This window comes from Ceratosolen solmsi, unplaced genomic scaffold (assembly GCF_000503995.2).
Source record: "Ceratosolen solmsi marchali unplaced genomic scaffold, CerSol_1.0 scaffold17, whole genome shotgun sequence".
Lineage (NCBI taxonomy): Eukaryota > Metazoa > Arthropoda > Insecta > Hymenoptera > Agaonidae > Ceratosolen > Ceratosolen solmsi.
Window position 1 is genome coordinate 539608 of NW_011948445.1, and position 15234 is coordinate 554841.

A 15234-nucleotide genomic window follows, 5' to 3' on the forward strand; every position below is an offset into this window, starting at 1 on the left:
TCTTCCGAAGAGCACTTCGGAACCGTACAGGCCATCAACAGTTGACGCAAGAGTCGCTATGCCTTAAAGCACATTATCACAAAGGACACAAAAGATCGACTAATAGACTATAAATACAGATTATTACATCCTTCAGGAGTTAGAAATCCTATCATTAATCATTCTCACGTGCGACTAGCTCGTCTACAGCTCCCCTTACATAATTAAAGACACTCGATTACTTAACATATTCTATTAAACATCTTACACCATTATCAAGTATAGTTATTCATGCATCAAGCATACTTGATTCGACTACCATCGTCTCATGCTACCTCACAAGCATGATTGATTGACTACACCAGCTGATATTTACAACATCAGCATTACCTCAACTTCAAGACAGTCATATCCATAGAACCACAATAATTCAAGAATCCAAGAATACACCCTCACTACTTCAATAGAATTATTTCTCTCTACATCAAAGTGCAATATTATTATAATCTTTTACAATAATAAATATTGTTTTACTAAATACACGATATTTTTCAACCTTATCACTTATTATTTCCTTTGAAGTTATCCTGTCGAGAGACTAACCCACTGAACTATTGAATTGGTAGTCGAGCCATAAACTAAACCTTTAAAATCGAACAACATCTTTTAAATTATATGAAGCTAGTTTCTAACTATCTTTATAAGTTAGTTTGTATAGTTTTATGATTTTTATTGTAATATACTTTATATATAAAAACTTAAAATTAATATGTTAAAATTAAATACAAATTGATTTTTAAAAGATGTAATAATTATATAAAAGGTATATTCAATAATCTCATATTAAATTTAATGGATGTATGTTAAATTTCTTAAAATTATATGATCTTAAAGAATATGAAATTTTATCAATCATTTTATTTAAAAATTTGATTTCATATATGATGTTATTTAAGCATTACTTTATAGGAATTGGCAAAAATATAAATTACACTCCAAAGAGTTTATTTAGATTATAATTTATTTTATGAGTTGGAATCAGGTTATTATCAATTACAATTAAGGTTATAATGATTGATCATATCTCTCTATATACAGTAGTATCTCTTTTTCATTTATTTTTCATTAATATTTATTTACAAATAATATCATCATTGACATAAAATTATCTTATGTTATTTTTGTATTATTTTTAGTACTATTATATATATGTTTAAATAATGCATAATAAATTTTTTAATACTAATAGTTAAAATTTATTATATTAAATTTATGAATTACATGTAAATTTTTAATAGTTAATTCTATCACACTATTTGTACTTTCATAAAAATATATTTTTAATATTCATCAGCTTGTATAAGTTTTTTAATCTGATGGAGTCATACTGAAACAATAAATCGTTAGAAAAATTCATAAAATTTTATTTATCAGATAAATTATTTCCTATTTAAAATTTTTATATAATTAGTTTTACTTTTTTAATGTAAATAAAATTCGTTTCTAAAATATATTGAAACAACAATATTGAATGAAACTACATTGAATCCAATCAACAATCAATCAATCAATCAATCAAAATCCAAACAACAATATTGAATGAAACTATTGAATAAAACTACATTATATGTGTGAATAAATTTTAGAGATTGGAATTCTAGAAAATCAGTAATAATTTTTATAAATTGCAAAATATTTGAAAATTTATATTTACAGTAATTGATTCAATTTGTATTTATCTCTATTATTCCATTGCACTTATCAATAAAATAAAATAGTATAACTGATAGATTTTTACGTTTGTTAATTACATGAATGTCAGTAATGAAAACTTTTTTGACGAAATATAATAATTTATAGGAAATGTTATTTATTATATTATAAAATTAATATTTATTATATTTTCTGTAGAATTTGTTAAATTTCCATACTTTATGATTTATATAAATGAGGGTGTTATTTTAGTTTTAAAATAAATACAATTTGAAAACCATAAATTAGTGGATAATCTTTAAAATTGATGGACCAATTAAAAGTTGAGATTTTTTAATTGAATTGTAAAAAATGAAGTCTATGTTATGAAATCTAATCATTATTTCATTATTATAACTTGATTATAAAAGATAACTCTAATTGTCTGATCTCAGACTAAAAACCTCCGTTGGATGTTGGGTGGAGGTATTGCTGGCAAGTGGAAGGAACAGTGCAATTATTCAAGACTACTTGTAGTGTTTATTGTTGTTCCTTTTATTAAATATAATAATATAATAAATAATTAATAATTATGAAGTATATGAATAATGGTACGATTGATTTAAATATATGAAGTTTCTTTAGATTGTTACGCGTTGATGAATGTATATCCATTTCGTTGTATAATGAGTAGGTGCTATCTTAGTATACATTAAACTGCTTATGCTTGTATTATACATTGTTGCCGCGCTTGTGTATGCGTCGGTCTTATCCGTGAGCATATTTAATATGATTTTTATGTTTTCACTGTTGTTTTATCTTAGCACTAATGCATTATTAATTTAAATTTAGTTTAATGAATTTTAGAATATAGTGTCACTATCTTTTTCTTAGATTATTTACTTGATTGATTATTACAATGAGTGATAACTGTAGAGAAAGCTTGAAGATGTATAGTGCGTTTGTTATAATGACTGTGTAATTGTTACTAGACTGGGGCAAACATTTGTTGCACGTGAAGCACAGCCCTTAAATATTCTCGCACTATTCCTTAAACGCCGGTATATGTTGCCATGACGATATTGGTTGTGACGTCAACAGAGCATAGCCTGGAACGTTCGTTGCTGTTGTTTTATTTAAATAACTGAATTGCGCGTTCATACCTCTCCCACTTTCGACTTTCACCTTTTTAATTCTCCTACTTTCGACTTTCAACTTTTTAATCCGTAACACTAATATTATTATACGCTTTCCCAAATTTGTAAAAATACTGGATATCATTTATTTATATTGAATGTTAAACAAATTTTCTTCTCATAACTTTAATTTTCATTAAAATAAAATGTTTATAATTAATATTACAATTGTGTATATTTCATTAGTAAAATAAAAAATTTTGTTACAAAATTATAATCAATCAAATTTTAATCAGTTTTGACGATAGAAATTAATATATGTTTCGTCATAAATATTTTAGATTCATTAATATTAGTTCATTTTGAATAAACATTTAATTCTATTATTTATTAGTTAATAGTAAATATCATTAATTTTGTTAAACAAATGAAATCGGTAAATCTTATGAAAAAATAATATAAAACTAAAAGAATAATATTATTTATAAATTTCTATCTTTAATATATATATGTATATATAAATCTACAGCAATTATAAATACATTATGATTTAAGACCATATAATTGTAATTTATATATGATGCTTGTTACCCAATTAGTTTCTGTATTGTTATTTCATTTAGAATAGCAAATTATTTAACAAATTCTTTTTTATTCACGTTTCGATCTTATGTCTTGTTGTTAAGTAAATTTTCTCCTTTTTATTTTTAGTAAACTATTTTAAAATTTTACTATTTTTTATATATATGAAAATATTATAGATATTTATATATGCTACTATAAATTTTTATTTCAAAATAAATCTGTAATTATATATACAAATATAAAATTATTTATTTAGTATTTAAAAATTAAATAATGTACACTTAATTTTTACTTTATTAAAACTAATGTAAGGAAAATGTTTATTCTAACTTTTAAAAGTAATAAAAATAGAATATTCATTATATTTAATATTGTTCATCATACTGTCAAAATGTAAAATTGTTATTAGTAAACTATTTTATTTAAATATGTTATATTAATTAAAAAGATAGCTTAATATTACAATCATAATAATTATGATTTGTATCATCACACATATGAACATAAGAGTTAAGTATAATACTTTTAGTTTATTATGGATAAATTATAAAAAATATTTAAAATTTGAAATAATTGTCAGTAAATAATAGTAAATGGTTTATATAAGACAATCAAATAATTATGAAGTACATTATTTGTAGATAATTAGAATGAACTAGAAAATTAGTAGTTAAAAATCATTTTTATTCCAATTTTTATATAATTCTACTGATTATTTGTTTTAATCAATTAAAATTAATTAGTTAAAAAAAATTATGTTAACATTATTTGATTTGTAAAATTTTTCCATTAATTACATTTAATAACCTGTTTGTCTTTTCCACAAATTTATTGTTATTAAATATTTCTTATCTAAAATGGTTATTATGTTATTTTATTTAAAATAAAAGGATTTTCTTTTAAATTTTAAATATGAAAATATTTTTTAATTATTTGTTTTAAATTGCAAAATACACATAGAATTCATGTAAGTCTTGCCTAAATTTCTTTAATTACCATGTACATATTTTTTATCAAAATATTATAAAAACTTTACATATTTATAAAATTTTTATACAAATATTGTTGAGCTAAAAATATTTTTTTTATTTACAATTTGTGTTTACAAACATTTATATATAAAGATAGTTTAAAGTATTAAGATAAATAATTTTATATTTTTGTTTTAATCTAATTCACACTTATAAAAATAGTGTTAATGGTCGTCTACTATTAGGTAAGTAACTTTCAGACTTGTATTAGTTTATTAAATTGAAAATATTATAAAGTGACTCTAAAATCTCGATTTATATCAAGAATTGAAGCAAGTACATTAAATTTAAAATTAATAGAAATATAAAAAAATATAAGATTTTACTTTATTTAAAATACCGAGATTATATTAGAGTAGAATTGAATTTAATTCAATTCTATCATAAAAATTATTTTTACCCGTATTACAAATGAAGATTCAACAAATGTCCATAATGTCCTGTTTCTCACTATCCATTATTCATGAGTAATCTCTGTATATAACCTCTATATTATTATGTAAGGTAAGCTTATGCTATTTTAAAAAGCTAACTCACAGACAATTTATAAAGGTCATTCTCCTTAGATTTACTAACCAGCAAATTTATTTGATGTATATCCTTTAAAAACTTGTAGATGCAACTTGACTCCCTGTTCCTTAAGATATCGGTATTTGATTTTACCTATCTGTGTCTGAATGTACTCTATATTTTTGCTCTAGTATATAAACTAGCAGGATTTCACTCAGTTCTTCTGTTTTTATTTCCTTTCCTTATTCTACTTTAATGGCAGTTACGTTTTTTCAAAGATATATCTAACTATGGTATGTAGTATAATCATATCCAAAGATATACTATTTATAAATAATATAATGTTATAATAAAATAATTAGTATTATGTGTTTTTATTGGATGCAGGCGTGTTTAAACTTTTTTTAAAATTTTTTCAAACCTTATGTGTTCATGTTAATGCTAATTTTTATAAATATTTATATCTCTTAATAAATAGATTTATAATTAGTAATAAAGAATTATGTAATTATTAAAATAAAAATAATCTTTATTCATTTCGGGAAAAAGAATACCGTATGAATGGTGAGCCTTACTAAGTTTAGGTTCGAGGAATTGAAACGTTATAAAAGTATTTTTTTATAACGGGCATTTTAAAATATGTTTATGATATTGAAATCCTTTATAAACATATCCACGCATTTCGACCATTCATCACTCGTTATCAAAAAAAGACCAAAAATATCACCGTTTATTATATATTTCATAATTATATATTTAAATCTAGTTAATATATTGTATAATGATAAATTATTTTATTAATTATTATTGAAAAACGAAGTTTAATAAGTACTGTAAAAAATTTGAATAACAATACATACAAATATATAGTTACAAATTGGTATGATTTTATAATTAATAACTTTCTTATATTATATAATTATAAAAAAGAAATATGAAGGGTAGGAGAAAATAAAAACGAAGAAAATATCTTCGTAAAAATGAACGATTACTAATAAGATTCACAATAATCCAGCAGTTATCGTTTTATTTTTACAAATGTTTTACCATTTGTTTGAATATATATTGCATATATATTAAAAAGTATTAAATACGCCGTAGCACAATAATATCATCCGAGCTCATATATTTTCATAGTTGTTAATCAATTATTCACTACGTTTGAATAAATATTTCTAAAGGATATGAATGTCTGCATATATTGATATTAATTTTTAGTTTAATTTTACAAATTTTGAGTTTTGTTATAAATCAGTTTTTAGTAGATATAATTTATTATTAAATTGCAAGTCATTAATATATTATGTATTTATTATTGCAGATATACAAATATATTTATGTATAATAAATACAAACACATTTATATATAATATAATTTGATTTTATAAATATGAAATACTAAATCAATTATATAAAAATTATATAAAATTTTTTGTAGGTGCGCTGTGCTTGTTCTGCTTCATCGTGGGGTTGGCATTTTGTACAGGAGCTGGTGAATACTGGCTAAAAATGTTCGATAGTTTTGCTGGAACAATTGGCCTTGTATTACTTGCATTGATGGAGATCGTAGCGGTTGTGTTTGTTTATGGACACGAAAAGTAAATAAAGTTGTTTTTATCAATTTCATTGATTTATTTGAATAAGTTTTGAATTTATCATATTTTTAATTTATATTTAGATTCACACAAGATATTAAAACCATGACAGGCTACAAGCCAGGTTTATACTGGCAAGTGACATGGAGATTCCTAGCTCCCTTAATTATGATTACAATTTTAATCGCTAGTATTGTATCTATGTTTATACGAAGACCGACCTACAATGCATGGAATGCCTCTTTGGTATGTTTAATCTGTACAATATATTGAAAATTCAAAAATAATTATACGTACGTGTGTGTGTGTGTGGACGCGCGCGCGCGTGATCAAAGAATGGATTGAAAATCTAAATGTTTATATACACAAAATGGAATAATATGATTTGTCAAATCATCATTTTCAAATGTATTTCTACAAAGACAGTTTTTAAAAGTATTATAGTTTGTATATATAATAATTTGTAGGAATAATCTGTGACTGAATAAATTATGCCTAAAGAATTATTGTAACGAAGATGTAGAGTTAAAATTGTAAGTGATTGTATTTAACAAATTAAGTTTTTCTAATAATTATTTTGTTTTTTAATTAATTTCAGCTTTAGCATTCTTTTTTTACTTATTTAGTTTAATTTTTTTACAAGGGTTGTTTTTATTCATTTTTAGTGTGTTTTATGTAATTAATTAATCAATTAATATAATTAATGTAAGTAATTGAAATATCACGTGTCATGTTAATTAATGTAAAGAATATTACAAATATTTTTATATAATGTATATAAATGTTCATAAATACAAATAAAAGTTTTTAAATTTTGTTTGAAAATCAATTATACTCAAACAGCATTTTCATTACTCCAACATATAATATTAATATCATTTATGATGATTTTACATAATTGCAGTTCTTTTTTTATCGCTATATAATTTATAACTATAACTATACATAACTAACTTATATACATATAACTACTTATATGTATATACATAAATATATATAACTATAATTTTTTTAATAACATGCTTACTGTTAACATTAAAATTTTTAAATATTTTCAATATTAATTAATTAAATAGAAAAAATTATGTTTGTAAGCATATTAGTAATATAAGTATATGAAAAAAATGATAATTACGTTTATGTTTAGGGTATGACAATGCCAACAAGAATCCAGATAAGAAGTTATCCAGATTGGGTACTTATAATAGCTGTAATAATCATTTTAATTGGTATCGCACCAATTCCTATGGTATTTTTGTTAAGAAGATTTCAATATATTAAATTGGATGTAGACATTCATCAAGGTAGTATTCGTCGCATAGAAACAACTGTCTCTACAAAGGAAATGATAGGTGATTTTGATGTAAGTAATTGAAAAAATTAGGTTTTTATGAAATACAATATATACTCTTATTAATTTCCAGCAATAAATATTAATATTTTATTTTATATAAATGTATAAAACAACTATTACACAAAATTTTTTTAATAAAAGTTTGTTCTCATTAAACAAAATTTTTATTATATTTAATGAAATTAGTATTGTAATATAATTTTGAATATTCTTCATATATTTTAGATAATAACTTACAATCTTCAAAAGTATGGATTAATGCATTCATTGATTTTTTGAGTTTAATCATAAATTTACTTATTTTTACTATATTACAACTATATTCTGATTAAAGTTTTGTGATTTAATTATAATAATGAGAATTTTCTTTTAATTAATAATATGTGTAATAAATTAATAAAGATTCAATTAGTTTATAACTGTAGAAAATACTATATATTTTAATTTTGACATTTCAGATGAATTTTAAGGATGTAAAATGTACAAAATTTTAAATTAAGCAACAGAACTTTGTAACAATTTTATTTAATAACAAGTCAATTAAGAATTAAAAAGTGTTTGATTTAAAATTCTAACAGTTTCATAGAAAAATACATATGCCATAGGTATTGTGTAAATAGTGTCAATTGTGGTATAAGTAACTATTTTGCAAATTAGGATTTATAATTTGATTTGAATAAACATATTTTCATTTTTCAAATAAATATTAAATATATACTGTTTTAAACACTTTCTGTAGAATAAAAGTAGAAAAATTATATTCTATGATACCAACTTTGTGTAAACATTTTTTTCAAATTCCAATGTTTATTCAATTTTTGAATATGGATAGAAAGTTTGATTTTTAATATCAGTGCTGTCTGGGGTCAGACTAAAAGCTTCCCTGAGATATTGAGAGGAGGCTTGCTGGCAAGTGGAATGGACAATGCAATAATTCAACACGGCCTTTGTATGCGTTGATTTTCCTTTTATTGAATATAATGATATAATAAATAATCAGTGGTCTATTGAGGTGAGATTGAAAGTATGATACAATGAATAGGTGAGAATTTCTTTAGGTAATCAGTGATAATAATCTTGTGAGTGTATTCTTGGTGTAGCGCGTGATTCTCCTACTCGTTATTATATTATGCGGTTATGACTCTTAGTGGTAGAGGGAGATGCGCTGATGAAGGGTAATAATGCCGTGACGATTATGGCGCTGTGAGAGGGGAGGGTTACAGTGACATCACTCTTGATGGGCAATGATGCCGTTATCTTGGTATGCTGCTTACTTGGTTCGTGTGTTGGTGATCCGTAAGAACGTGTGTAATAGCGTAACTTACGTGTGTTGAAGTCGGTCTCAGTTGGATTGATGGTACGCAAGAACGTGTGTAATAGCGTAGCTTACGTGTGTTGGAGACACTCTGTGTGTATTGGATATAAATTCTATGTACGTGGAGTTAACTTGTAGAATGGCGATCCGATCTTGATGACTGCTTGGTGGAACTAGTAAGAGGGCGAAAGCGTCAGGCGCGTCTCCTTAAATATTATCATACAGGCTTGCGATTGCAGTGAATTCTAAACTGCTCTTGTTTGAAGTGACGTCACTAGAGTCTAGCCTTGGAGAGTTCGTCGGTCCTTGTTAGTCGGAATTGTAATGTAATGTTGACTATTTGAGTATTAAATTTTCACGATTTCGGAGAATCGTGTTTACGACTTGGTGCGCAATGTTTTGATCTAAGCAGGTGACTTTACCGCTCCCACTTTGTTTACCGCGAAGAATGCTGCGATCCATAACAAGTGCATATATTAAAAATTCGATTACGAAAAATTTAAATGTAATATATCCATAGTCTGAATAAAGATTAAAATTAGAATAGTAGAAAATTTGTATAATATTTTTCAGACTCAAATGTATTATGTATTACAATATAAATAATAAACATAATATTTATAATAGCTGTAGGATTCATCTGTATAGTTATTTTCAATAGATTGAAGGATGTAGACCGTTTAAGTAATGTATCTTTAAAATTTTAATAAATCGATTAGTTGATCAGAATCTATTGTTAAATATTTTTAAAAGTAGTCGATTAATATAATATTTTGTAATTTTAATATGAATATTATGTTTTAAATTTATTTCCATCATTTTACTTTTTAATGGAAATTTTGAATAATGAGACAGCATTATTACTCGACTAGTAATTATAAAGACATTATAAAAATATTAGTAGTACCAATCTTATTATTTATATTGAATTTTTGTCGATCTAATGATTTTAGGTAATAAATATTAAATACTAAAATTTAAGTTTATCTTTTCAAGTAAATACATATATATAATTAAAATTTTTTAAAACTTAAATGTTTAACATAGTTCGGGATTGGAGCAATTTCCAAGAACTTTAAAATGGGAAAAGTACAAGCCTTCTGACGCTATTGTATATAAACATTGATTCTGCGAATTCTCGAATATACTACGCCTTAATTTTCGAGTGTCATATGATATTCCCGCATAGCAACGTTGATTGGAAATTCTCGAACCTTCCAAAGCTTTGTCTTTCTGAAATACTCCAATTTTCTAGACCTTAGTCTTTGACGTCACCAGATTATCGACCTAGCAACACACCTATGCATTGTTGCCAGCTTAGTAAACTGCCACGTGGATGTTTAACAACAGCTTACCACGCTTCTACACTCACTGTAAATTTCTCAATCGATCAATTATCAGTTACGACTCTACACAGCAAGTAAACTCCGCCATATACCAGTCAGTCAGTTTTACTAATTATATGCACATAATTCAGCCAGACTCTGCAGCAATAAAATAGTAAGCCAATATAGTGAAACCATCATAAATTATAATTGTTCAAGTGCGCTATGATTCGAGCCGCCAAGAGTGCTGATTACATTCCAAGAACGACCACGACATAAGAAGAGAATAAATTATTGGATCGCGATGCTCCCGCTAACGGCTCAAGGTGTACGAAAAGACACCGGCTACAAAGGCATTTATTAGATCACGAAGCTCCCGCGTACGGCCTCAAAGTGTGCGAAAGATACCAGCCTCGAAGGGCACCTCCCTCATACGTTACCTTCACGTGGCATTACACAAAGAAGTACTAGAGATTTACGACCTCTTACTTTCAGTGTAACCATTTACCTTCAAGCAGGCTATGTCAAGACGATTCAAAGATTTACAACCTCCTAACTCTGCACGTAGCGCACGTTAACGCCACGTGGCAATTACCACCGAACTGCAAGGTCTCACAGATTCTCAACACCATCTTAGAATCATCATTATCGTGTAGTCTGTAAAATAAAGTTCAATAAACAGTACGATAAGCCAATATAGTTAATTATTGAACAAATGCGCTAATCCTTCCACTTACCCGCTATCCTCCCACCGAACATTTGGGAGTTTAGTCTAATTATAGACAACATACAATATACATATATAATAATAACTTTTTAATTAGACATAATATACAAAAGATTTCGAGACAGTTTTATATTCTAAAATATTAGCAATAAAAATGTTTTCAGTAAATAAGATTTTATATTAATATTGAAAAATAATTTTAAGAAAAATTTCGATCTGATTTTTAAAATGTATTTAAGAAGAAAATGTTTGCAAATTTTATCATTATATCATTTTAAATTATAATTTGTTAATATATATTTATTTTTCTAATAAAAAATTTATTTTATTTGAAAAATTTTTTTTTTAATTTTGGACTTATTTTATAAATTATTATTATTTTAATAATTATAAATCAACGCACATTAAACTTTTATATTACAATAAAATATAATTCAAATTAAATATTTCCCCCTTATATTACTCTCGAGATAATATAAATTTATATTACAGTATAGTAATATAATTCTTGTATATTCTGATGTGTGATATATTTATTAATTGTCAAATAATGTTATTGTATGGCTGCTTGATGAGTCTACTCATCGCGTGTATAAATAGTAACGTTCTTAGTTACGAGTACTTAGAGAGAAAAGAGTTATTATCCATGCAAAAAAATAAGTTTATTAATTTAATTAATATTCAGTTTATCTATCGAAATGTCAGACAGCTATAATTCAGATTAAATAAAATTCTTTTGATAAAGGGAAAAACTATACTCGATATGATACATCATTTAATTACATAAATTCTTGAGAAATATATCAGGCAAATTTAAAGATTTTTAAATTATTCTTAATCTTTCAATGTCAATAATCGATATTGATATACAATAAAAAGTTTTTAGTAATTATACAAATATTGCAAGTTTATAATAAAAAGTGTAAATACTTGATTAGGCACTAGTTCTTATCTGTTTTATTGTTCCAAATGATTTCATAATGATTTTTTAAGTTTTTCAGGCAATTCTGTTATATATATATTAATATCTCTAAATTCTTTTAGATTGCTAAATTTTAACAGTGTCATAAGACAATGCATTTAAGAATCTTAAATCGGTCTTTCACTTTACCTTCTCCTTCGACTAGAAATTTTCTTTTCTTTTTTTCTCAATATGTCTGTGGAACAGATGATGCATTAAGTAAATTCGGATCTACGTATTCTGTTCTGTTTATAAAAGACTTATTTACCACGATAAGTATCAAACGTCTAGATTGCATAATTAAAAAATACAATTTCAAATTGAATTTTCCGTTTAAATAAGGTTTAATAAAAAATTGATTATATATTTTCATTTAATAATATATATATATATAATTTTTGTTTAGATTGATGAATATCATGACCGCCTTGAAGATTTGGTCGATCATGAAGATCGAAATAATGATGATAATAGTGTGTCTTTAGCAAATATTGCCTCTAAAAATATGAAAGGAAAAAGTTTTAAAATGGATGTCCTGACTTTTTGAGTATATTTATATTATTTAAGTTTTAAAATTTATTGCAATAAAGAAAATAAGAACCATGCATAGTAAAAATATACTTAGGGTTTTAATGGTTTGTAAAATAGAATGTAATATAATGAATCATATAACAAAATAAAATATTCAAATATTTTAAGATTTATAATTAGACATGAAAAATGTTAATTTAATTTAATTTAGTATATGAAATTTAAATTTAAGATCAACATCAATAAAATTGTTATTGTACTATGACACGAGTTAGCAATGGGAAAAATAAAAAAACAGTGTATTTTTATAAAGTAACATGTATGTTACGGATTGCAGTACTTTCTAAGCGGAATAAAAAGTGGGAGAGGCATGAGCGCGCGAGCATTTGTTTTGTAAAAACTAACTGACGTCACGACAAATATCGGCATAGCAACGACCACCGATGCACTATCGGCGCAGCTTGTTTGTACGAGAATATTTAAGGAGCTGCACATGACGCTCTCGTCCTCTTACTAGTTCAATAAAGCAATCATTAACATCAAATTGCTATTCTACAAGTCAACGCCATTTACACAGAGATCGCCTTCAATTCACACAAATCACCATCCTACAAGTCAAACAGCACATACATAAGCTACGCTATTACACACGTCCTTACGTACCATCAATACAACTGAGATCGACTCCACACACGTAAGCTACGCTGTTACACACGTTCTTACGAATCACTAACACACGGCTCCGTGAACTAAGTAAGCAGCAATACCTAAACCACGGCATCATTGCCATTCATCAGTGACGTCACACACCAACGCCACCACTCAGGCCTCTCCAGCTTGTCGGTAGCGGCAACGGCGGCATCAATTCTCCTCTACAGTGACGTCATACACCAACGCCATCACTCAGGCCTCTCCAGCTTATCGGTAGCGGCAACGGCGGCATCAATTCTCCTCTACAGTGACGTCATACACCAACGCCATCACTCAGGCCTCTCCAGCTTATCGGTAGCGGCAACGGCGGCATCAATTCTCCTCTACAGTGACGTCATACACCAACGCCATCACTCAGGCCTCTCCAGCTTATCGGTAGCGGCAACGGCGGCATCAATTCTCCTCAACAGTGACGTCACACACCAGCGCCCCACTCAGGCCTCTCCAGCTCATCGGTAGCGGCAACAGCGGCATCAATTCTCCTCACCAGTGACGTCACACACCAACACCACCACCCAGGCCTCTCCAGCGTATTGGTAGCGGCAATCGGTGGCGTCAACACTCATGTATCACACCGTGATCCTCTTCACGCCATCATCATCCTTTATCAGCGCATCTCCCACTACCACTACGAGTCCTAATCACAAGTAGGAGACACGCGCCACACTCAAGAATACACTTATAAGATTATCATCACTCACATCACCTAAACAAACTCTCACCCATTCATTGTATCATTCATTCAATCTCACCTCAATAGACCACTGATTATTTATTATATCATTATATTCAATAAAGGGAAAACCAACTCATACAAAGGCAGTATTGAATTATTGCATTGTCCATTCTACTTGCCAGCAAGCCTCCCTTCACATCTCAGGGAAGCGTTTAGTCTGATCTCAAACAATGTATTTTAATATTTATGTAATATTATGAAAGACTGATCTAAATCAAAATATTGATTTTCATTTATTAAATTATACATATTAAATTTCATTTATTAATTATTCATATAAAAATTGTAAATTCATTTTACATTTTCATTCCATTATAAATAAAATATTTTAATCTTACTGTTACAATTAACTTTATTATATTACACGAAATAGTTTATTTTCTGTATTATAATGTTGTAGTTCAAGTATAAATTTTATAGCTTTTATTTACAGTTTGAGATAGAAAAATCAATTAAAAATGAAATTGTAAATTAATGTGTATGATTAATTACGTAGTTTTCTAGATTATTATATTTATATACATAGTTTGAACAACAATAATACCAGTATCTTGATAAATTATTTTTGAAAATATATAATTAAATAAGTATATTTTTAAAAAAGTGAAACATTTTATTAACACATATTTTATTTATTTATATAAAATTATTATTAAATAATATTTACAAAATTTTTGAAAAAAGAAAAAATAAGTTGCTTGTACAATCTTCAAATATTAATTTAATATTAATAAAAGCATTAGATTATTTTAAGAGATATTAATATCAAAACATAAAATATTAACATAAGATAATAGAGTATCTGAAAAAAATAACATGGAAACACTGCATAAAGAAAATGTGTACACTACAGTTAATTTTAACTTTCAATCGTTTTGGTTATTTATGTTTGTGAATATATTTTGAAATATGACTATAGTAAAAGAAAGGAATAACAATGTGAATTTTACAAATTATAAACGAAAATATCTAAATTATTTACATTTAAAATTTATTGAATATTGTGAATTTTGGTAATAAATATATTAATATTTAAATGATTGAAT

General features: G+C 26.0%; 1 protein-coding gene across 1 annotated transcript in view; it reads left to right on the forward strand.

Annotated features, from left to right (window-relative positions):
• Positions 1-12757, forward strand: part of LOC105366142 (sodium-dependent neutral amino acid transporter B(0)AT3) — a 33212-nt gene extending 20455 nt beyond the window's left edge. Inside the window, 4 exon segments of the mRNA XM_011504470.1 lie at positions 6372-6531; positions 6612-6774; positions 7676-7891; positions 12617-12757. Of these exon segments, the coding sequence (XP_011502772.1) occupies positions 6372-6531; positions 6612-6774; positions 7676-7891; positions 12617-12757 (680 nt within the window).
• Positions 12758-15234: the final 2477 nt, after the last annotated feature.